Source organism: Orycteropus afer, unplaced genomic scaffold, assembly GCF_000298275.1.
Source record: "Orycteropus afer afer isolate SDZICR_OR568_19922 unplaced genomic scaffold, OryAfe1.0 scaffold00325, whole genome shotgun sequence".
NCBI lineage: Eukaryota > Metazoa > Chordata > Mammalia > Tubulidentata > Orycteropodidae > Orycteropus > Orycteropus afer.
The window spans coordinates 1,653,992-1,675,094 of record NW_006921912.1 but is presented as its reverse complement, the minus strand read 5'-3'; the positions used below and the strand labels follow the sequence as shown (position 1 = coordinate 1,675,094).

General features: G+C 47.1%; 1 protein-coding gene across 1 annotated transcript in view; it reads left to right on the top strand.

The window, feature by feature from the left end:
• The window catches only part of SLC37A2 (solute carrier family 37 member 2), a 29,107-nt gene extending 17,741 nt beyond the window's left edge, over positions 1–11,366 (top strand). The window contains exons 2-18 of the mRNA XM_007952110.1: positions 760–841; positions 1,312–1,405; positions 1,535–1,613; positions 3,867–4,002; positions 4,454–4,530; positions 5,486–5,652; positions 6,193–6,230; positions 6,512–6,664; positions 7,181–7,271; positions 8,918–8,980; positions 9,347–9,432; positions 9,889–9,937; positions 10,152–10,225; positions 10,514–10,592; positions 10,733–10,830; positions 11,090–11,154; positions 11,336–11,366. Of these exons, the coding sequence (XP_007950301.1) occupies positions 760–841; positions 1,312–1,405; positions 1,535–1,613; positions 3,867–4,002; positions 4,454–4,530; positions 5,486–5,652; positions 6,193–6,230; positions 6,512–6,664; positions 7,181–7,271; positions 8,918–8,980; positions 9,347–9,432; positions 9,889–9,937; positions 10,152–10,225; positions 10,514–10,592; positions 10,733–10,830; positions 11,090–11,154; positions 11,336–11,366 (1,462 nt within the window). The remainder of the gene's footprint in view (positions 1–759; positions 842–1,311; positions 1,406–1,534; positions 1,614–3,866; positions 4,003–4,453; positions 4,531–5,485; positions 5,653–6,192; positions 6,231–6,511; positions 6,665–7,180; positions 7,272–8,917; positions 8,981–9,346; positions 9,433–9,888; positions 9,938–10,151; positions 10,226–10,513; positions 10,593–10,732; positions 10,831–11,089; positions 11,155–11,335) is intronic.
• The last annotated feature ends 9,737 nt before the right edge of the window (positions 11,367–21,103 follow it).

Here is a 21,103-nt window from a genome sequence, read left to right as displayed (position 1 = left end):
AGCAGCTCTCCCTCTGTTGACTCATTTCTGACTATGGTCCAGCCTCTGCTCTAAATGGCTGCCCCCCAAAAGTGCTGTTTCTGTAGTATTCTAAGCATAAGAAGAGTATTGATCTCACACTAAAGACAGACCCTTCTCCCACTTCAGGCTCCCATCCACCCTCCCTCACTGTTTCTGATATTTTTTCAATCATTCTAACAACCTTGGGAGCTCTGGTAGCATAGTGCCTAAGGCACTTGACTGCTAACCAGAAGGCTGGCGGTTCAAACCCACCAGCCACTCCTCGGAAGGAAGATGGGGCAATCTACTTCCGTAGTGATACTGCCTCGGAAACCCAAGGAGGGGTCGCTATGAGTCGGGTCCGACTCGATGGCACATAACAACAACAACAACAACAACCTTGCACCCATCATTATCGTTCTTTCGCACACACACACATACATACAGACATTCCTACATTAGTGAGGCCAAAGAAAAGTAGAGATGATGGGAGGTAGCAAGAGCAGGACAAGGTACTCACGCAGGGTGCTGGGGCCTCTGGGGTTGGGACCAGGGATATAGGGCCTCCTGAACACCCTGGCCTCTAGGCATTTGTTCCTACCCCCCACCCCTTGGTCTCTACCTCAAGGAACTTGTGTCTGGAGGAGAGCCTGATGGTAAAGAGTTGGTAGGGCTGAGGTCTTGGGGCTGCTGGCATGGGCACTAGTGGAACAGTGGGCCTGCCCTCCTGCTAACCCGGATACCTACTTTTTCCTGCAGGTTCCGAGGCTTCATCCTGTTGCTCACCTTCCTCATTTATACCTGTTACCACATGTCCAGGAAGCCCATCAGTGTTATCAAAGTGAGGCTGGGGTGGTGGTAAGGTTGGATACAGGAGATGGTGGGCTCAGCAGAAACACCCTTTTGTAGAATGATCTAGAACTCAGCCTATAATCATCCTCATCCCCTACCATGGTTGTTCCTTCACCCTGGCAGATCTCACTGTTAGCAGTTCTTTTCCCAGGAAGTTTTCCCTGGGAAAAAGTTTCCACTAAGGTGGTAGTGATATGAGTGGAATAAGATAATAGGAACTCTGGGCTGTATGGATTGTACTCATGGACTCCTATTGTCCTTCACCAAGGGGTCTGATATGACCACTTCACCCTCTGGTCAGTCCCTGCAGGAAGCAGGTGCCAACAGGAAGGAGTGTGGTCTGGTGAGGGGGAGTAGTAGCCTGGTATAGTTGGGTAGGAGGTTGCTTGCTCCTCTTGGGCCTGAGGGGCTCTGATATGATGAGATGACCTCTGCCTATGCATCCCATTGCCTGTCCAGAGTCGTCTGCACCAGAACTGTTCTGACCTGATCAAGCCCATCAATGACTCTCATACTATCAATGATACTACGTGGTGCAGTTGGGCTCCATTTGGTAAGAACAGAGCAAGTTGCTCTTCCTAACTCCCCTTCCCATTTCTCCAGGAAGGGGTTATCCAGAGCCAGGGAGGGCTTCTTGCAGGGTAGCCAAACAGCCAGTGTTCTGTCTCTCCCCTCTTTTCAGACAATGACAACTACAAGGAGTTACTGGGGGCTGTGGACAATGCCTTCCTTGTGGCCTATGCCATCGGCATGTTTATCAGGTAATGAGAGGGGCCAAGCTGGGGACCATGCCAGGGTCAGAGAATCAAGCTACTGCCCCTCTTTGACTAACTTGGGCAGCCAGGGGGTTGGGGTTTGAAGTGAAAAAGCTGATGGCTTCTCAGATGGAAACGAGACCAACACTTGTGCACATACTATCAGCCCACAGCCATCTTTACTCCTGTAGCATGCTCACTGAGACTGCTCCTCAATGTGGCATACCCCCACTTTCAGCAGATTTTTCTGGATGCTGTTTGTGAGTTTGTTGACCTAGATAACAGTGTTAGTGAGTGTGGATAGAATACAGTTTGCATTGGGCTGGGATCCCTTGAGGATGATTCTGGGAGCAGAGAAAGCTATGTAAACCCCATCTTGTCCTGTGCTCACATTAGTGCAGCCAGCATGGATTTGCATAGCAAGCTTGTGTTCATTGTCAGGGATCAAAGATAAGGAAGGCAGCGTACTGCCTCCAAATGGCTCCTGGCCTAATAGGGGTGACTGAGCAGCTAACTACCTCTTTGACAGAGGTGCTTTGTAGTATGCTCTGGGGGCTTTGAGGTAGTCACTTAGTTCAAGCTGGGACTAGGGAGAAGGGGCTAGTGAACTGATAATGGAGATGGTACTTGAGTTGAGAAGAGGAATTAGGCTTAGCAGGAGCAGGTAAAAAGACAAGAAAAAGGAGTAGTGAAAGTAAAGTTATGCAAATGTGAAGCAGTGTGATCTATGGGACAAACTATTACAGGTTCACCAAAGTGCAAAATTTGAGGGAGGTTGTGGCAGAAGATAGGGCTAGAGGATGAGGTTGTTTGCCAAGAGTCTCACATGCCATGCTGTGGGTACAGAGGAGCTATCAAAGGGTTTGATGCAAAGATGTCCTATTCAGATTCACATTTAAGGTGGATCACTCTGAGGGTGAGGATGGAGATAGATTTGAGGAGAGCAGGACTGTCATACTAAGGAACCACTTTGGCAAGAGCCCCAGTGAGCTTTGAAGAGAGCTTGAGTTAGAACAGTGGTAATAGGGATGGAAGAGAGCTGGCACATTGGAGAAATATTTAGGAAGTAGAATGCATGGGTCTTGGAGGTTTAATGTGAGGAGTGGGAAGGAGAGGGAGGAGACTGAGGAAGCTCTCTGGTTCTAGCTTGAGTGGTCAGTGCATAGTAATGCCATTGATTCAGATAAAGGGCTCAAGAAGGGCTGGGTAGGGGAAAGAAGAGGCATTCAAGGTTGGACTGTTAAATTTAGAATGCTTTTGGGGGGGTGGTATCCACATAAAGATTCCCAGAAGACATCTGGATATGTTCCTGAAGCTCTGGGAAGAGATGAGGACTGAAGATATAAACTGCCAAACCAAACCCACTGCCATTGAGTCAATTCCAACTCATAGCAACCCCCATAGAATGTCCAAGGTTGTAATCTTTATGGAAGATTATGTAATCTTTATGCCTCATCTTCCTCCCATGGAGCAGCTGTTGGGTTTGAACTGCTGACCGTCTCATTAGTAGCCAAATGCCTTATCCACTGTACCACTAGAGCTCCCTATAGATATAAAGTTGGGGGTATTTAATATACTGGGGGAAAAAAAGCAAACCAGTTGTCATTGAATCAAATCTAACTCATGTTGACCCCATGGGTGTCAGTGTAGAAGTGTGGTCTGCAAGATTTTCGGTGGTTGATTTTTCCAAAGTAGATCACTGGGCTTTTCTTCTGAATTCAATATGTAGGTGGTAGTCAGAACCCATATAAAATGGCTTTTTAAAATAGTTGAATAGACTGCCCAGAAGGAAAAGTAAGTGAGACAGAATGGTCAGCAAAGAGGGGGAAATATGCAACAGTAATGTCATGGAAAATGAACCCAGGTGGTGCAGGGTTAACCAAAAAGTCAACAGTTCAAACCCACTCCATGGAAGAAAGATGTGGCAGTCTGCTTCCATAAAGCCTTAGAAACCCTATAGGGGCAGTTCTACTCTGTCCTATAGGGTCACTATGAGTTGGAATCGACTTGATGGCAATGGGAGTGTCATGGAGGCCAGGGAGGGTGAATTTCAAGGAGAGAGGTCATCAGTTTCAAATAAAGCAGAGACATCTGTTAAGTGGAGGACTGAGATGGTGAATGAGATATGGCTACAAAGAGGCCAGTAGTGGTCACCTTGGCCAGAGCAATTTCAATGCTGTGTGGTGGAGGAAGAACGAAGATGGTAGAGAGATGGGTGAAGATAGCAGAGATTAACCATAAATCCACTTCTCTCTCCAGTGGGATTTTTGGGGAGCGACTCCCCATCCGTTATTACCTGTCGGCTGGAATGCTGCTCAGTGGCCTTTTCACCTCACTCTTTGGCATGGGATATTTCTGGAACATTCACATGCTCTGGTACTTTGTGCTCATCCAGGTATAGTTCTCATCTTGCACTCTGGCCATTGTTCTAGTCACAAAAAAGGCCTCAGAGACTGTTAGTCCTGTCCTACCCCCTGGTTATAGCAAATTTGGGACTTGAGCTATTGGTTCCCAGTCAAGAGCACCTTCTGTCATACTACCCCTGGTCTTCCTTTTCCAATCCCGACATTCCTGCATTTATTTGCTCAGCAAGTCTGAACTGGTCACCACCCTGAGATCACTGTAGGTCCACGAAAGGCTTGGTCTCTGCTCTTGGGCTAGAGAAGAAATCAGCTTGTGACATTAGGGTGTGTGTGTGCATGTGCATGAGGTAAGGGTGAGGTATGTGGTGTGGTGTGTGGAGGGCCCCTCCACATGGTCCTTAATGCAACCCAGCAGAGGTCAGAGCGGGGAGTTGGCAGCATGGCCCAAGCCTGTGCCCACCCCCACCTCCTTTCTCCCTGCAGATCTGTAATGGACTTGTCCAGACCACAGGCTGGCCTTCCGTGGTGACCTGTGTGGGCAACTGGTTTGGGAAGGGAAGGTGAGTGTGAAATGGGACGAAGAGTGGGAAGTGCCCCAGGAGGACTGGAGCTAGTCAGCAAGTCACCCCTGTCCCCTAATGTAACTTTAGGGTGAAAGACTAGAAAGCCACCTCCATCTTGCTGATTCTCACATGTATAAACATTTTAGTGGTTTAAAAGCTGTGCTAATTTTCTCAATGACAAGGTTTTCATCTAGGCAAACTTACTTAGAGGAATTTCAATTTTGAATAAAGACAAAATGAAACCTATAAAATTATTTTTTCTTCTTTTCCTTGGACTGGCTTTTGTGTAAAAAAGTTGCTTTAGAGCAAGGTTGCTTAATTTCATCACTATGGACTGGGTAATTCTTTGTTGTGTTGTAGTATATTTAGCAGGATGGGGCAATCTACTTCCGTAATGATACTGCCTCGGAAACCCAAGGAGGGGTCGCTATGAGTCGGGTCCGACTCGACGACACATAACAACAACAGCAACTAGCATCTACCCACGAGATGCCAGTGGCAGTCCCCAGTTGTGACAATAAAAACGTCTCCAGACATTGCCAAATGTCCCCTCGGGGGCAACATATTCCTGGGTTGTGGATCACAGCTTTAGAGTAAGATCAGTGGGCACAAGAGAGGAAAGTGGGTGGAGTGTCCCGGGCCCCCAAGTGTACATGAGTGGTGCTGTTCGGAAACCCTCTGTGTTGCTTGCTGGGGAGGAGGCAAGGAATGGAGTGGATATGGGAATTGGGATCCCTGGCCTTGCTGGAGCTATTGACATCAGTCAAGCTCTCTCTACTCCTGGACTTGGACTTGAACTTGGCTTATACCTCTTGGGGCGTTAGGAATCTCATGGTGCCTCAGGGGAAGCTGCAGGCAGCCAGATCTTCGATCTTGGCTGAAGCAGTTGCTATGAAATATATTAATCTCCTCTTACTTTTTTCTTTTCTCCCCGTTGTTTCTTCCCCTTCAGGCGGGGGTTCATCATGGGCGTCTGGAATTCCCACACATCTGTGGGCAACATCCTGGGCTCCCTCATTGCCGGCCTCTGGGTGAATGAGCAGTGGGGCCTGTCCTTTGTCGTGCCTGGTATCATTATCACTGCCATTGGCATCTTTACCTTCCTCTTTCTCATTGAATGTGAGTTCAGATGCAATTCCTGGATCTCTCCCTTCCCACAGACACCATAGTTGAGCCTCAGAGTTCCTCTCCCTGGTTTCTGGGAGAAAGCAACTGGATATAGTGGAAAGATCATGGTTATGGAGGTGGAGGACTAGCCATGTGACTCTGAACAAACCACTTAACTTCCCTGAGCCTCAGTTTTCTCATTTGTAAAACAAGAATAATATACCTGCTTTGTATGATTTTTGACAGTTAAAGTGAGATAACGTAGTTAAACTGCCTGGACCATCGTCAGTTCAATCCGAGAGGGATGAGGAGGGAAAGGTAGAGTCAAAGGTGCATTCTTACAGTACATAATTTCTTACACTTGGTGGACAGCTGTTCTCGTCCACAATTTCTGACTGCTTTGTGAATCTGCAAGGTCAGGTATTATTCATTGTGTACGTAAGAAAACTGAGACCCAAAGGGTAGTGGTAATAGAGCCTGTTGTTTAAGAAGACATGGCCTAGAAACCTAGCCTCCTGACCCCCAGAAGTTTCTAACAGGGTTTTCTTTCAGACCCAGAAGATGTGGATTGCAGCCCTCCTCAACATCATGTGAGTGTGAGCCTTCCCAGCTCTGCCCTGCCCTCTTCCTCCATCTAGAATGGGTCCCAGAGAGAGATGGAGAATTAGGGAAGGGAGTACTGGCCCCACAATTAGTTCACAGGCCTTTGGGCTGGCTCCCCCACAACCCAATGGGCCCGCAGGAGGTAAGCCCTCCCCCCAGAGCCCTGTCCCTCTTCCAGCTCAAGAGACCCACCTCTCTCACATGAGTTTGCCCCTCCAGGTGGGAGGTAGTACTGGCCCCACTAAAAGGGTTCATCTCTTCTTCTCAGAGTGGTACAGGAGAGGACCAGGACAACCTTGAGGACCCTGCACATAGCTCCTACTCAGACAGAGAAAGCAGCTTGGAAACTCCCACCAGGTGTTCCAAGGAACCAAGTGTTAAGCCTGCTGCCATCAGCTTCTTTGGGGCACTACGGATCCCGGTGAGAAGTGTGGGAACAGAGGAAGAGAGAGGCTCTCAGGTCTTCTGGTGGATAACAGGGAGGGCACAGGCAGCAGAATCATCTGTGATTTTCAGGATTTCTTTGCTAGAGATGCTCAGGGTGGGTAGCAGTTGGGGAGGGTAATCTGGAAGGCTTACCTTGCTTGAAGGAGGCTCAACTTGCATTTGAGTAGCAGGCACACTGATTTTATTTAGATTGAGTATATATTGGAGGGGAGCTCTGGTAGCATAGTGGCTAAGATACTTGCCTGCTAACCAGACGGCTGGCGGTTCAAACCCACCAGCCACTCCTCGGAAGGAAGGTTGGGCAATCCTACTTCCGTAGTGATACTGCCTCGGAAACCCAAGGAGGGGTCGCTATGAGTCGGGGCCGACTCGACGGCACATAACAACAACAACAACAATATATTGGAGGTTGCTCTATGTGGTAGGTGATGGGAATTACTGAGTGGTGCTGAGGTACCCTTTTCAACATGCCCTCCGGTTTGCTCCACAGGGCGTGATAGAATTCTCTTTGTGTTTGCTCTTTGCCAAGCTGGTCAGTTACACATTCCTTTACTGGCTGCCCCTCTACATCTTCAATGTGGGTAAGTACAGGACTTACCGCCATGGTGGTACATGTGACTCCAGTATATGGACAGGATTCCTGCAAAGCTCAAAGGAGACTTTTTAAATGGGAAGCTAAACCAGTTGAATTTTCACTTTCCATGGTAGACTCTTCAACTGCCAGCCACTGCACCTCATGCACAGCCACCTCCCATTTGTCACTGGGGGCTTGCATGTTGTTATGATGCTGAATATGTTTCAGCAGAGCTTCCAGATGAAGAAGGAAAACCTGGCAATCTGCTTCTGAAAATCAGCCAGTGCAAACCCGATGGATCACAACAATCCGAACTGCAACCCATCATGGGGGTGGCACAGTGTTTTCATTGTACTGTGCATGGGGTCACTGTGAGTCAGGGCCTGATTTGATGGCAGCTGAAAACAGTAAATCTTGTACTGCTCCAGCCACCTCCCCTCCCCAGCCAGGAGTGGGGATTGGACACAGTGCTGGCTTCTGCAATCTCCCTGTCCTCTCCTCTAGCCTTTAGTTTCATGTCCTGGTCTAGATTCTCGGTTCATAGATGGGGAGTTTTGAGATTGGGTGCTGGAAATGGTTTGGCTTTTGAATATCTCCAGGAATTCCTTGAGCCTTTGAGCTACCCCACTCCCTGTAGCCCAGCTGCAACCCTTTGTGCCTGGGTCTGCTGAAACAAGCTGGGTGTCTGCCCCCTTGTGCATCTTTCTCTGTCCAGGGCCCAGGATGTAAAGATGAGAGGTCACTCTTGTGGTTGAAAAAGGGGGTTTAATGTCTACCTGGCTTAGGTCTCTGCTTTTCCATAGGTAGCATAATTCTACAAGGAGTGGCTTCATTCCTTCACCTCCAGATCTCAAGCTTCAACGCTCTGCCAGGCCTAAAGACTTCACATCTAGGGCTGTGGGAGGCACAGGCTGTTTGTCATACACTTGCTCTGAACAGGAGACTGTGGTGATTACTCATGACCACATCTCAAGCTGTAACTTGCTCCACAGCTGTACAGAGGGGACTCTCAGATAGTGGTAGAGCACCAGGCAGTTCCCAGTAACTGTGACTCTTTGTTTCATGGCCTTGGTGCTGACTTCAGAGTATGAGTCATGTTAGGGGCTGGGCTACAATTCCAGCTTCTAGACATTCCTTTTTCTAAATCTAGAACCAAGGCCTGGGACCTGAAGTCCCCATTGCCCTGCAAGTCTCCTTCCAGGGTCTGTTTAGTGGAAGAGACCTAGAATAGATGTGGAGACCTTCTGAAGTGGAGGCTGCTGATAGGTCAAGAGCAGAGCAGGAAGGCTGGCTGGTATAGGGCTCGGGGGGAGAAGGTTAGTGGGAGCCGTTCAGCTCTCCAGGAAAGATGGTCAGTGGGCCCGTGTTCTCAGGGGCTTGATCCTGTGCTACTGAGAGGAAAGGCTATTCCAGGGCCAAGGTCCTCCTATAGGGGAAGAGGGTAGTACTAGTTGCAGAGCCAGGAAGGACTCTGGTCCTAAACTGCCACAGACTCACTATTTGAGTCAGGGTCTTGAGCCAGGGTCTTCTGCTGGTCCTTTGCTCTGTCCTCTGAAAGAGGGTTGGAACTAGATTACATGCTTTGAAGGGAACTTTCTGGCCAGGATGTTTGCCCGAGCCCCAGGTCTGACTGCACCTCTGTGTTCTCCACAGCTCACTTTAATGCCAAGGAGTCTGGGGACCTCTCTACGCTCTTCGATGTTGGTGGCATTATGGGTGAGGCTTTTTCCTGCTCTGCTAGCAGTTGCTGCATCCCCCTGTACTGTTGTGGCTGCAGAAAAAAAGGAACAGGTCCAATGAGATTCACCTGGGGAGGTGTTACCAGGGAGAAAAGGACTTCTGGCTTCTTTCTCTGTTCCGTTCCTGCCTGACTGGATGGCCCTAAGAAAATCACCCCTTGTGTGTTGGTCTTCTCATGGGTGTAAGGGGAGGGCTGGAGAGCAAGAAACTCTGCTGCCTCTCGATGCCCAGGCCTAGGATGACGCTGGGCAGGGTGACAGGGCCAAGCATGGGGCACATGGTGGGTGGGAGGGCTGTGGTCCCACCCGGGGTGGTAGCATGTGAATGGGATATGTGTTCCAGGTGGCATCATGGCAGGGCTTGTCTCTGACTACACCAATGGCAGGGCCACCACCTGCTGCGTCATGCTCATCTTGGCTGCCCCTATGGTGCGTATCAGGACAAAATGAGTATGTGTGCATGCGTGTGTCTGTGGGCCTGAACAATGTATGCACCTAGGCATGGACCCACATGCCTGTTTCCCTGAGTGTGTGCATGTATGTTCACAACTGGGGAGAAGTGAGAGATCAGCAGAGGGGCAGGAAGAGAGCCAGAAGCGTTTTGGAAACAGATGAGTGACTATTTGGCTTTGGTAGAGCAGAGGAAGACCAGCTCCTAAACTTCTTGACCAAGAAAAAACTAAGAGATTGAAGTGATAAATGAGAGAAAATGTTTTGGGAAAAAGAAAAAAAAAGCATCAAGTGGCCTGGCATGAAGGGAAAAGGAATAAGGTAGCCTCTGAGGTGACAGGGTGGAAGAGGGCTGTTCCAGACTTTTGGCCACAGTCTGGTAAGGGCAGCACCTGGCCGAGCCTACTTGTGATTGCCTCTTTACTCCCTCCTTAGATGTTTCTGTACAACCACATTGGGCAAAGTGGGATGACCAGTTCCATAGGTAAGGAGTAAGCTTCAGGTTCTGCCAAACCATGGGAAGGTCACTCTTCTTCTCCACCTTTTGAGCCTTGGTGGGGCCTTTGAACTTGGGTTGGGACATCAGGGGGAGAGACTGGGAAGTGGACACTCTCAAGCCTGATGCCTGGGAGTACTCACCTGCTTTGCGGCAGATCTTGTGGTGGCCTCTCATGATGACTGTACTGTCTTTGCCCCAGTCATGCTGATTATCTGTGGGGCCCTGGTCAATGGTCCGTATGCACTCATCACCACTGCGGTCTCAGCTGACCTGGTGAGCTGGGCCACCTCGAAGGGGTGGGGTGGGGTGGACTGGAGGTCAGGGCTTCTGTTTCCGGGCCTATTTTCCCAGCATCTTTTCCCTCCCCCCTCTTTTGCCTTCATTCTCTGCAGGGCAACCTGCAGAGTCAAGATCTTCAAAGTCCTTCAGAATCTACCTCAGGCCCTCTCTTTCCTCTTGACCTCAAGTCCCAGTGGCCTCCTTGCCCAAACTGCCCCTCTTCAGACCCAGTCCTGCCCAGTGCTGTGGCTTAGCTGGGTCTCCTGCTCTGCTCTCTCCTAGGGCACTCACCAGAGCCTGAAGGGCAATGCCAAGGCGCTCTCCACTGTCTCAGCCATCATTGATGGCACTGGCTCCGTAGGTCTGTGACTCTCATGCTTGGCTTCCCTTGGTAACCAAGCCTGAGCCTTGCCTTGGGAAGACCCCTGGACATGGCGCTCCTATAGGCTAGGAGAGCCAGGGTCCTCCTTTGATCCATCTCATGGGTTGTTCTCCACACAGGTGCAGCCCTGGGGCCTCTGTTGGCTGGACTTATTTCCCCCACAGGCTGGAACAATGTCTTCTACATGCTTATCTTGGCTGATATCCTGGCCTGCTTGGTAAGAGTTATTGGGGTACACAGATACGTACTGGGGAGCTAGAACCCTAGAGGTCCAAGCATCGGCCAGGCAAGTTCTGGGACTAGGAAAGCAGCTGCCCTTTGCTTAGAACCACTTACCCTCCCATGGGGATGCCCCACCAAATGAACCTGTGTGCCCACCTCTTTCCTAACTATTGGTCTGTTGGTCACCTAACATCGAGAACTATGTGCTGGATGCTAATGTTGCCTTCTCTTCCCTCTGTGCCTCTTCCCCACAGTTCCTCTGCCGGTTGGTATACAAAGAGATTCTGGCCTGGAAGACGTCCCTGAGCGCTGGCAGAGGGTGAGCCTCAGATGGCTGAAGCCCCACCTCTCCCACCCTCACTTCCCATGAGAGTCAAAACAAATGCTCAGCTTCCCTAACCCCATTGCGAGAAGCTGAGCCAGGCCCTGAGTGTGCTGTCTGGATCGCCTCCTTCAGCCCCACTAATCTGTCCTCCATTGTCCTCTGTGTGTCTCCATAGCTCTAGTCTGGCCCTAACCCACCCGCGATAGTATTTTCCTCAAGTCCCATGACTTTTGTGAGTATTTTCTTCAAGTCCTGGCTAATATCTCATTAGAGCAGGGCCTGCATGCAAACCTTCTGTCCTCTAGGGTGATTTCTCCAACTTTCTTTTTCTTGGTGGTCAGTTCTAAGGACTCTCAACCCGAGCTGAGCATGGTGCTTGGGAATTTTCCTATGGGGTCTGAGATGCCACAAAGGTTGGCAGCCTCTCACCCTTGGGGACAGCATTAGGGCTCTGTCCTCCCAGGACAGAGGAGGCAGAGGCTAGGGAAGCATTTTTCCCTCTGAACTCAGACTGTGAAGTGCAAGTGCCTTCTGAAGTTCAGAAATCGAGGTCATCTGCCCCCTCTGATTGGGGTAAACAGAAAAAAAGCAAATACAAATCAAAGCCTCTGAAACAAATTCTAATTGTGTTGGTGCTCTGCTTGGTGTGCTCTCTGCTCTGTCTCCAGTGGTGGGAGGGGGCATCGTGTGATGGTATGTATAGCTTAGGGCTGAGGCAGGGCCTTTGTGCTGGAGCTGGTGGTTGGAAACCCCTCCTTCAGTGGCCTTTCTGGCTCTCCTTCTAAGCAGGAGTCTTTTGGACGAAGTGGCTGGAGTGGTGGACCTGGGCTAGATGGTCAATGTGAGGAAGAACCTCCTGGGGTTGTGGTGATCAACATGCTATCTGGGAAGCACCTTCCTTTAAGGAAGGTATCATCCAGGCTTACTGGGAAAAACTGAGAACAGGAGGCATTAACAGTGGCTACTTGGCTGCCTTTGAGGAGGGCAGGAGGTTGGAACAATGTGATTCTGTGTCCCTTCACCTGTGCTTTTCTAGGCCAGGGTGAGGAGCCATTGGGAGGGGAAGAAAAGAAGCAGGAAGGGGAAAAGAATGAATATTTAGGAAGCAATTAATCTGTGCCTGAAATCAAGTGAGATTTAGGATATATTAGCAGCTTACCTTTAAGCAAACTTGAAAGGTAGATACTTTTATTCTCATTTAGCAACGAGAGAACTAAGGCTCAGAAATCATGGATACGCTTAAGGCCTTCAGCTAGTCATGCAGAACTTAGTCATGGCAGAACTTGAATTTGAGCCCAGAGGTGTGGGGTTCCTTGTATTGCTGCCATCCTAAGCCAGTACTTCTCCATGGAAAGGCCATTATGTGGTGGATTAGTGGCTAGAATAGAGAGCACACTAGGCTTGGAACCAGACATCCCTGGACAGTCCTGACTTCACTGCTCACTCTCACTTATAAGATCTTGGGCATATCCCCCAGTGTCTCTGACCCTGCACATCTTTCTGTGAGAAATGGGGTTACTTATCCCTAAGTCCTGGGCAGGGTTGAGCTGAGGCCAAGATGAGAAAGAATATGTGATACTGTTTTTATAGCTGCCAAATGTGGTATAAACATCCTAAGGTTAATGTTATTCTACCTTGCTATTCCCTGTCAAGAGGGGAAAGGAAATAAAGGAGAAATGAAAGGCAGTTATTAAGTGACCCTAGGGATCTACCTTCCCCATCCCCACCATTTGGGTAGGAGCTTATTAACCTGTCTCTCAATTTCTCTTCTATTGTCTCTCTCCTTTTCATTCAGGTATAAAGAATTCTGAGGCCCGTACTGGGAGAGAAGCACGAAGGATTCCCCCTTGGGTCCCCAAAGTGCTCCCCATGGGAGAGACAATGGACACTTACTTCCACAGACGGGTGAGGCAAAGCTTCTTGACCCAATACCAGCTAGGCCAGGCCGGCCAGGTCCAGCCCAGTGGGCTGCTAGAACTTTAGGAGATTCTCCATGGGGAGGGGACTGCCAAACATGGAAGATTAAAGGACCTGCTCTCTGGGAACTTCAAGCAGAAGGGATGGGGATCAGAGCTGAGTGCTGTCTCCATCTTGCTCAGCCTCCTCCTTGCTCAGTTTCCAAGACAGGAGGGAGAAGTTCTATGGAGCTAAGGACTGGAAAAGGTGGATCTTTTCTTCCCATGTTAAATCTCTGTCCCTCTTACTCATTTTGATTAAAGTATTATTGTTGTATTCTTCAGGGTCAGGAATAGGGTGGGCAGGAACAGACAGGGGCATGTACTCACCCCTACTTGCCTGGCCCTGACAGTGAGTGCCTCCCTTGCCTCACCCTAATCCCAATCCTCTGGGGCCAGTGCTGACAGTGGATGGAGGCAGAGTATGACTTAAAGTACTAGTGCATGTAATACGTTTCTGATAATGAAATGCAAGTGGTTCCTGAGTGCCCATGTGCACAGGAGTAGAAAACAGATGCAGAGACTGACTACCCTGAGCACAAGGAGCCTCGGTGACAAGACTGGCAAATCACAAGAGAGCTGCGTGCTTCATCCGGCAGCTGTTACATGTGCACTTGCTTGGAGCTCCCTGTAACCCTTATTTTCTGCTTGATGTACTTACTCTGAAAGTACCCCTTACACCTCAAAACTTGGATTGCTACCTGCCAAGCTGGCTCTTGGCATTATGTCTGATCCTTCAAGTTGCCTGTCAGAATAATACAGATTTCCTTTTGCCAGCTGTGCTTGTGTTTTTCCTTGTTGGGGCATGACACAGCAACAGCAAGATGGGCTCACATGGGTTGCTAGAAGTGACATCCAGGACACAGTATTGGTGGCCTGGGGCTGATTTATAATAGGCATTCACCAGGACAGGGAGGGGTGGAAATGCTGATGATGACAATAGATGACATGTAGCACGTAGAGAAAACTGGGAACTTAAAGCCCCATATAAGATACAACCATGACATTAACTGGGACATTTTGTGAGCCATTGTATGAGCCGATTCAAATCCCTCAGGAGTGATATGGGTTGTATATACTCTGATATAACAAATAGGTTGGTCTCGCATTGCCTGATAGTCACTAAGGCCTCAGAGCCCCAGGGCTAGAGCCATAGTGCATGGTGTTATGTCCAGTTCTAATGAAGCCTTCTCTCAGGATCACAAGATTGATCTGATACCCTCGCTTTGGTGGGACTACCTCAGAAGCTGTTACTTACATTTGCCACTAGATGGGGATATAATCCCATGGTAGAGTCCAATGTGGGCCTGTGCACAAGTCTGCTTCCTGGGAAGGAGGCAGAGGAGAGGAGGTTTCTTCACTTCCAACTTTTGTCTTTTTGCTGCAGACAGGTCAGAGTAGGAGGAGTGGGATACTGTTCCTCCACTGGCTTGTTTGATGTCTTCTCTACCCCTGTTTCACCACTTACTAGCTTTAAGCTGTTTCTTCATCTAGATGATGGTGGTGAAAGGGAACAAATGAGTGTTGAACACATTGCTGCCCTTGGAGAGTTTATCTAGTTAGGGGGAGAGGATGTTGTTGTTGTTGTTGTTATGTGCCGTTGAGTCAGCCCCGACTCATAGCGACCCCTCCTTGGGTTTCCGAGGCAGTATCACTACGGAAGTAGGATTGCCCAACCTTCCTTCCGAGGAGTGGCTGGTGGGTGAGAGGATAGGAATATGAAAATGTTTTATGTTTAAAAAACAATACAAGAAATAATACAGACAGATAGTGATTCAAGTTGAGAAGTTGCACCATTCATTGTTCCAACTAAAAAGGGATAGAGGCTGGAGGGAGGATGAGGCCCATGGCAATGGGAGAAACACATGTGAAAGGCTTATGAAGGAAGAATTATTAGGACTTGGGTGATTAGATTAGGTAGGAGCTCATTGTCAGGGTAGGCCCAATGTAATCATAGTGCCCAACCAGAAGGCTAACCAGACTGCTAACCAGAAGGCTGGTGGTTCAAACCCACCAGCCACTCCTCTGAAGGAAGGTTGGGCAAACTACTTCCATAGTGATACTGCCTCGGAAACCCAAGGAGGGGTTGCTATGAGTTGGATCTGACTCACGCCAATGAGTAACATGTTAGCCATTAAAAAAAGTAATAATAGTGACCCCTCCTTGGGTTTCTGAGGTGGTATATGTCTACGGAGGGAGCTCTGGTAGCATAGTGGCTAAGACACTTGCCTGCTAACCAGACGGCTGGCGGTTCAAACCCACCAGCCACTCCTCGGAAGGAAGGTTGGGCAATCCTACTTCCGTAGTGATACTGCCTTGGAAACCCAAGGAGGGGTCGCTATGAGTCGGGTTTGACTCGATGGCACATAACAACAACAACAACATATGTCTACGGAAGTAGATGCCCAATCTTCCCTCCAAGGAGTGGCTTGTGGGTTTGAACTGCCAGCCTTCTTGTTGGCAGTCAAATAGCACTATGCTACCAGAAGGACTGGAAAATGAACAAGTGGATGTCTCATACCAGCGGATACATGTGGTGTTGGAGATAGGCAAAAGCATTGTGGGAGTTTAGAGCCTGACCTTAGAAATGAGGACTTGGGCTGTAGGTATAAGAGGTTGGGGAACCCCAGCCATGAGATCTGCCCTTCTGCACTTACCTCCCAGGTCCCTGCCCCACCTCAGCCCTGGGTACTGACTATTTACCAGGGGCCTGGTACTTACCTTCTTTGGGCCTCAGCACTCACATGGGGGTAATGCAGGAGCATTACATTAATTAGTTATTCATTTAATTTAACTTCACATTTGGTCTCAATTAAGCCTAAAGTGTTCTTCCTTCTATATGCTACAGTGGCACTTGTAATTAAAAAGCAGTAACTCTTTGTATTTTTCCTTTAGAGACCCATTGGTGGGCTGGGCTGGTGTGGGGGTTGGAATGAAGTAATGAAAAGAAAGGAAAAAAAGTTATTGACAGATCTCAGCACTCTGAGGCTACTACTAAGAGGAAGGATGGGGGGAGGGAAATTTTTAACACATCATGGGGAGACCCTGTGAATTGGCAAGTGGTATTGGAGATAAAGAGGCAGATCTGTACATCAAGGAGTTGGGTAGGGAGTGGGTGCAAGGTAGAAGGATGTGACCCTTAGAGTTGTGGTGGGCAGAATAATGGCTCTCAAAGATGTCCGTGCCCTAATCCTGAAACCTGGGCAAATGTAATTAAGGATTTTGAGAAGGGCACATTATCCTGAATTGTCAGGGTAGGCCCAATGTAATCACAGTGCTCTTTATAAATGAAAGGGAGGCAGGTGTGTCAGGACGATTAAGGTGCTACATGCTGGCTTTGAAGACAGAGGAAAAGGCCACATGCCAAGGAGGGCTCTAGAAGCCAGAAAAAGCAAAGAAACAGATTCTGCGTGAGAGCTTCCAGAGCCTTGACACCTACTCCAGACTTCTGACCTCCAGAACTGTGAGATAATAAATTTGTGTTGCTCCAAGCCACTGAGCTTATGGAAGTTTGTTACAGTAGTCAAAGGAAACTAATACTTAATACCACTATGAAACTGGGACATGATCAATTTGAAGACAGGAAAGGAATGCAAGAAAACAGAAAACACACTCCAAATTTGAAAAAAGTAGAGGGGATGGCTTTGCAATGTTGAGGTGCAGCATAAAAGCTACCTGTGTAACTGCCCTAATGAGTCCTCTGAGGGCAGGTCTGGACTAACTAAATGCACATCCTTTATAATATTCAACATGATGTGAGGAAACTACAAATAAATTTGCTCCTTCTGTCTAGTGTTGAGCCTTGACTCAGACCCCGGCTGTCATGTCTTAGGTACCAGGAGACTGAGACAAGAGAGTATGTGTTTAGGGTCGGGGAAGACTTATAAACATTCTTTTCACTGAAAAAACAGCATTCTACTTCTACCACCGATAATCTACTAGAGATGATGCTCTGGTTACCTAGTGCTGCTCTAACAGGAATACACCACAAATGGGATGACTTGAACAAACAGAAGTTTATTCCCTCATAGTTTGGAGGCTGGAAGTCTGAGTTCAAAGTGCCAGGCTCTAGGGGCTGTGTGAAAGCCCCTCGACCCTGGGCTTCAGCTCTGCCTCCTGCTCCTGGCCCACTGAAGCTAGAGGCATCTCTTCACTCAGGCAGCTACTGGCTGCTGAGGCTAAAAAGCCCAAGGTCGACAAATAAAATGGCACAGTCCCGATGTTACCAAACCACATGGCAGGCCATTAACTCAAGGCCCTTGTAAGTCCCAAGGTCAGCAGAGCACGGGAGGTGTGCCATGAGCTAGAGACCATTACCAAAGCTGTTTCTTCTATACAGGAAGTAGACCACATACCCAAAGACAGCTACTCAGATGTTCACAGATTCCAGCAGGGAGTCGATTGCCAGTCTCATCATGGGGAATGCTACATCCAGCTGCCAAGCCACTCAACCAGGCCCAGCCAAGTTGACATGCAAACTTAACCCCCACAGATGGGGAGCAGGGAGAAAACATTCTTGTCTTGGGGCTTTATTCTTCTGTGGGTCCCCAGAAAACCAGCCCAAGTATCAAAGATTCTAGGTGGATAGTGCTTAAAGAAGAGATTGCTGTGTATGTCTTCTTGAAAACTTCAGCTCAACTGTATCTCAACAGGGACGCCAAACCCTAACAAAGCAGGAACAAAAAATGAACCAAAGCTTATGCTGTCAAGTTAATTCTGACTCACAGTGACCCCATGTGTTACAGAGTAGATCTGCTCCATCAGGTTTTCTTGGCTGTAATCTACAGAAGCAGATTGCTAGGTCTTTCTTCCATGGTGCCACTGGATGGGTTCAAACCACTAACCTTTAGTGTAGTAAATAAGTCCAAAATCGTTTGTGCTACCCAGGGACATGGGTGAAATAGAGCAGACACCCACCAAAAACAGGGTTGATTGATGAAGTTGTTTCTGAGGTCCCATCTTAACAGGTTTTCCCCAGACCTGTTCAATCTGTAAGATTCTGAGTTTTCCACTAGACACAGTTAATTGTCCTTGGTATTTCTTTGAAGTAGATTTGCACTGCCCAGCCTTGGTCCCTCATTTTCCTTTGTTTCCATCTTATGAGGCAACACAGTATAAAGCAATATAGTTAAGAGTTTGGACTGTAGAGTCAAACTGCCTGACTTTAATTCCTAACTGCATCTTACCCTAGCTGAGTGATCTCTAGCAAGTTACCTTACCAATCTGCCTGTTCACCATCTGTACCTATGGCATAGGGTTGGTATGAGGATTACATAAGTTAATAACTTACAGAGCACTTAGAAAAATGACAAGCACATGTTTCCTAAATATAATAAAAACGTGATTTCAGCATGTGAAGAACAGACTTATTCCCAAATTCTGGGATGGAAATAGAGATTAAAGATTGAACTCCATGAATTATGAGATCCCTTCCAATCCTGAGTTTTTAATGTTCCTATGAGGATAATTAATACTTCACCAGATTTGTTTCCTTGTAACTCCCATTCCCACATCTGGAAATTTGTTCCTGTATAACAATAGCCAAATAGTTAAAGGCTTAAACCAAAAAGTTATAATAAAATGTTCACTATTATTTGTACTGTAAATACTAATAAGAATTATTTAGTAATACTTTTACTTCTTCTGAAAATAGATTAGAAAGATGGTATAAGACCTGGCATTAACCAATGTAAAAATAAGGAGTTGTTTGAAAGCCAAAAAGATCTTTAAAACGCCTGGGATGTGAGCTATCAGGAGCCCTGATGTAAAGTTTCAGCCCTAGTACTAACTAGCCATGAAACTTTTGGGATTCCTTCCCCCCACCCCCGTGCCTGTTTTTGCATCTGTATGATAACTGCAGTGGGTTTCTTAACACATTGAACAAAAACCAAAAATGAATCAACCACAAAAACAATGAAATTGAGTTGGTAGAGTTTGTCTTAAAAAACAGAACAAGAAAGGGGTTACTTTGTTAGACTGAAAACGTTTAAAAATAATTTGGATGAGATTTCCAGCAATATGGCAGAATAGCTACACAGATGTTCTACAACAAAGAAATGAGAAACTAATTGAAACATACAGGGGGTAATCCTGGAACCTGGAACTTTGAAAGAAGGACAAAGATGAAGATTAAGTACCAACTAGTAGAAGAAACTGAATGAAAACAGAAAATAAGTAGACAGAGTGATAGACTGTTAGTGGCCTGATTGTGTAGCCATTTTGAAAATTTGCAAGTGGTATTCTAATTAGGGCAATGATTTGATAATCGGTTTTGCTTGCCAGGCTGCATGGGCAACAACACTGGTGGCTAGCAACCAGAAAGAAACCATGCCCACATGACCCAACCACATCCACACCTCCTGCAGCCCCACCCACTGGAAGAGGGCCACCAACTGTTCTGCATTAACTGAGTAATGATAGACGGCAGCCAGTAACAGTGCAACGTGCCATCAACTGTTCTACATGACGTTTGTACACACATTCTCATCTTCTATCACACTCACCAGGAAATACATAGTGAGTAACTAAATGCTGCCAAACTAGTGAAAAGAGTAGCACACAAGACCTGCTTGCTCAGTGCCAAAGGGACAGGGAGGTGGCATCTTCTGACCTCCTCTAACTACACAAGAGGAGGACAGAATCACCATCAGCAGTTCAAGGCCTGTTCTTATGAGACCAGACATGCTGCCACCATCCAACCCTCTTAATAACCTTGTCACCAACTGTTCCTCCCACGGTACCCACCACCTCTCTGCTGGGCTTGGTAATTCACTGCAGTGGCCACCCAGCACTCACAGATTATGGGGTTTATTAGGGAAGCAATAGGCTACAATTCAAGTTCAGGCACATGCTCAGTCTCTCAGCTGGCAGTCTGTCTCAGTCTCTCTCTTGTAAGGTAAGTCTGGTTTTACAAATTCCCTTAGTTTCTGTTAATCTCTCTCTCTCAGTTGCATGTCTCTCTCATGTCTCTCAGCAGTGTGTTTCTCTCAGCAGCACTGTCTCTCTCAGCCAGCAGTCAGAGACTCCTTCTGCCTCTATGAAGGCTCATTTTGAGCCTGGCAGAGTGGCCAAACTAACCAATCCCAACATCAGAATTCTATACACCTGAGAGAGAGCAAATTTCCCAGAAGATTGCTTTGTGTTGCTCCAGGTGGATGATTTAACAAGCAGCTACTTGGTTACTCACAGCAAAGTGGGAGTTACGAAGACTATGGCTAAAAAAGCCATATCATGTAATTTAATATACCGCACTCAGATATATCAAAACAAAACAAAAAATAAACCAACCTTGGCAAATCACACCAACATACAATCACCAATTAAATATAAACACATAATATCAAAACTTTTTGGAAACAATTGACAATCCCAGTTCACACAAAACAGCAAGATAAAGTAGTATAAACAAGGATACAAAACTAGCAAACCTCTCTGAGGAAGAAGTGGCATTGGAACTACTTGATAAGGAATTTAAAATAATTATATTTAGGTACCTTCAACAGATTGAGAGACAGACCAAGAAAAACACGGACAAACTCAAGGAAAACATAGGCAAAACTCTAGAAGAATTTTGGAAAACAATATAAGAAAAAAATAGATAAAATAAATGAAAAAATAGAAACCAAACAAAAATAGCAAATAGAAATCCAGAAGATTAATACTAAGATTTCAAAATAAAAGATAGACCTTTCACATTAAAAGGTCAAAGCAATAGAATCAAATCAATGGAAGACAGAATTAGTGAGATTGAAGACAAATCTTTCAATGCTACTTTGTTAAGGGAGCAATCACAAAAAAGAACCAAAAAGGGAAAAAGAAGAAGAAGAAGAAAGCATAAGATTTACATGGGATACCATCAAGAAGAATAACAGATTTGATCAGAATTCCAGAACAGAAAGAGACGAATAAAACCACAGAGAAAACTGTCAAAGATTTGTTGGAAGAGAACTTCCTTAATAGGATGAAAGAGAAGATATGCATTCAAGAAG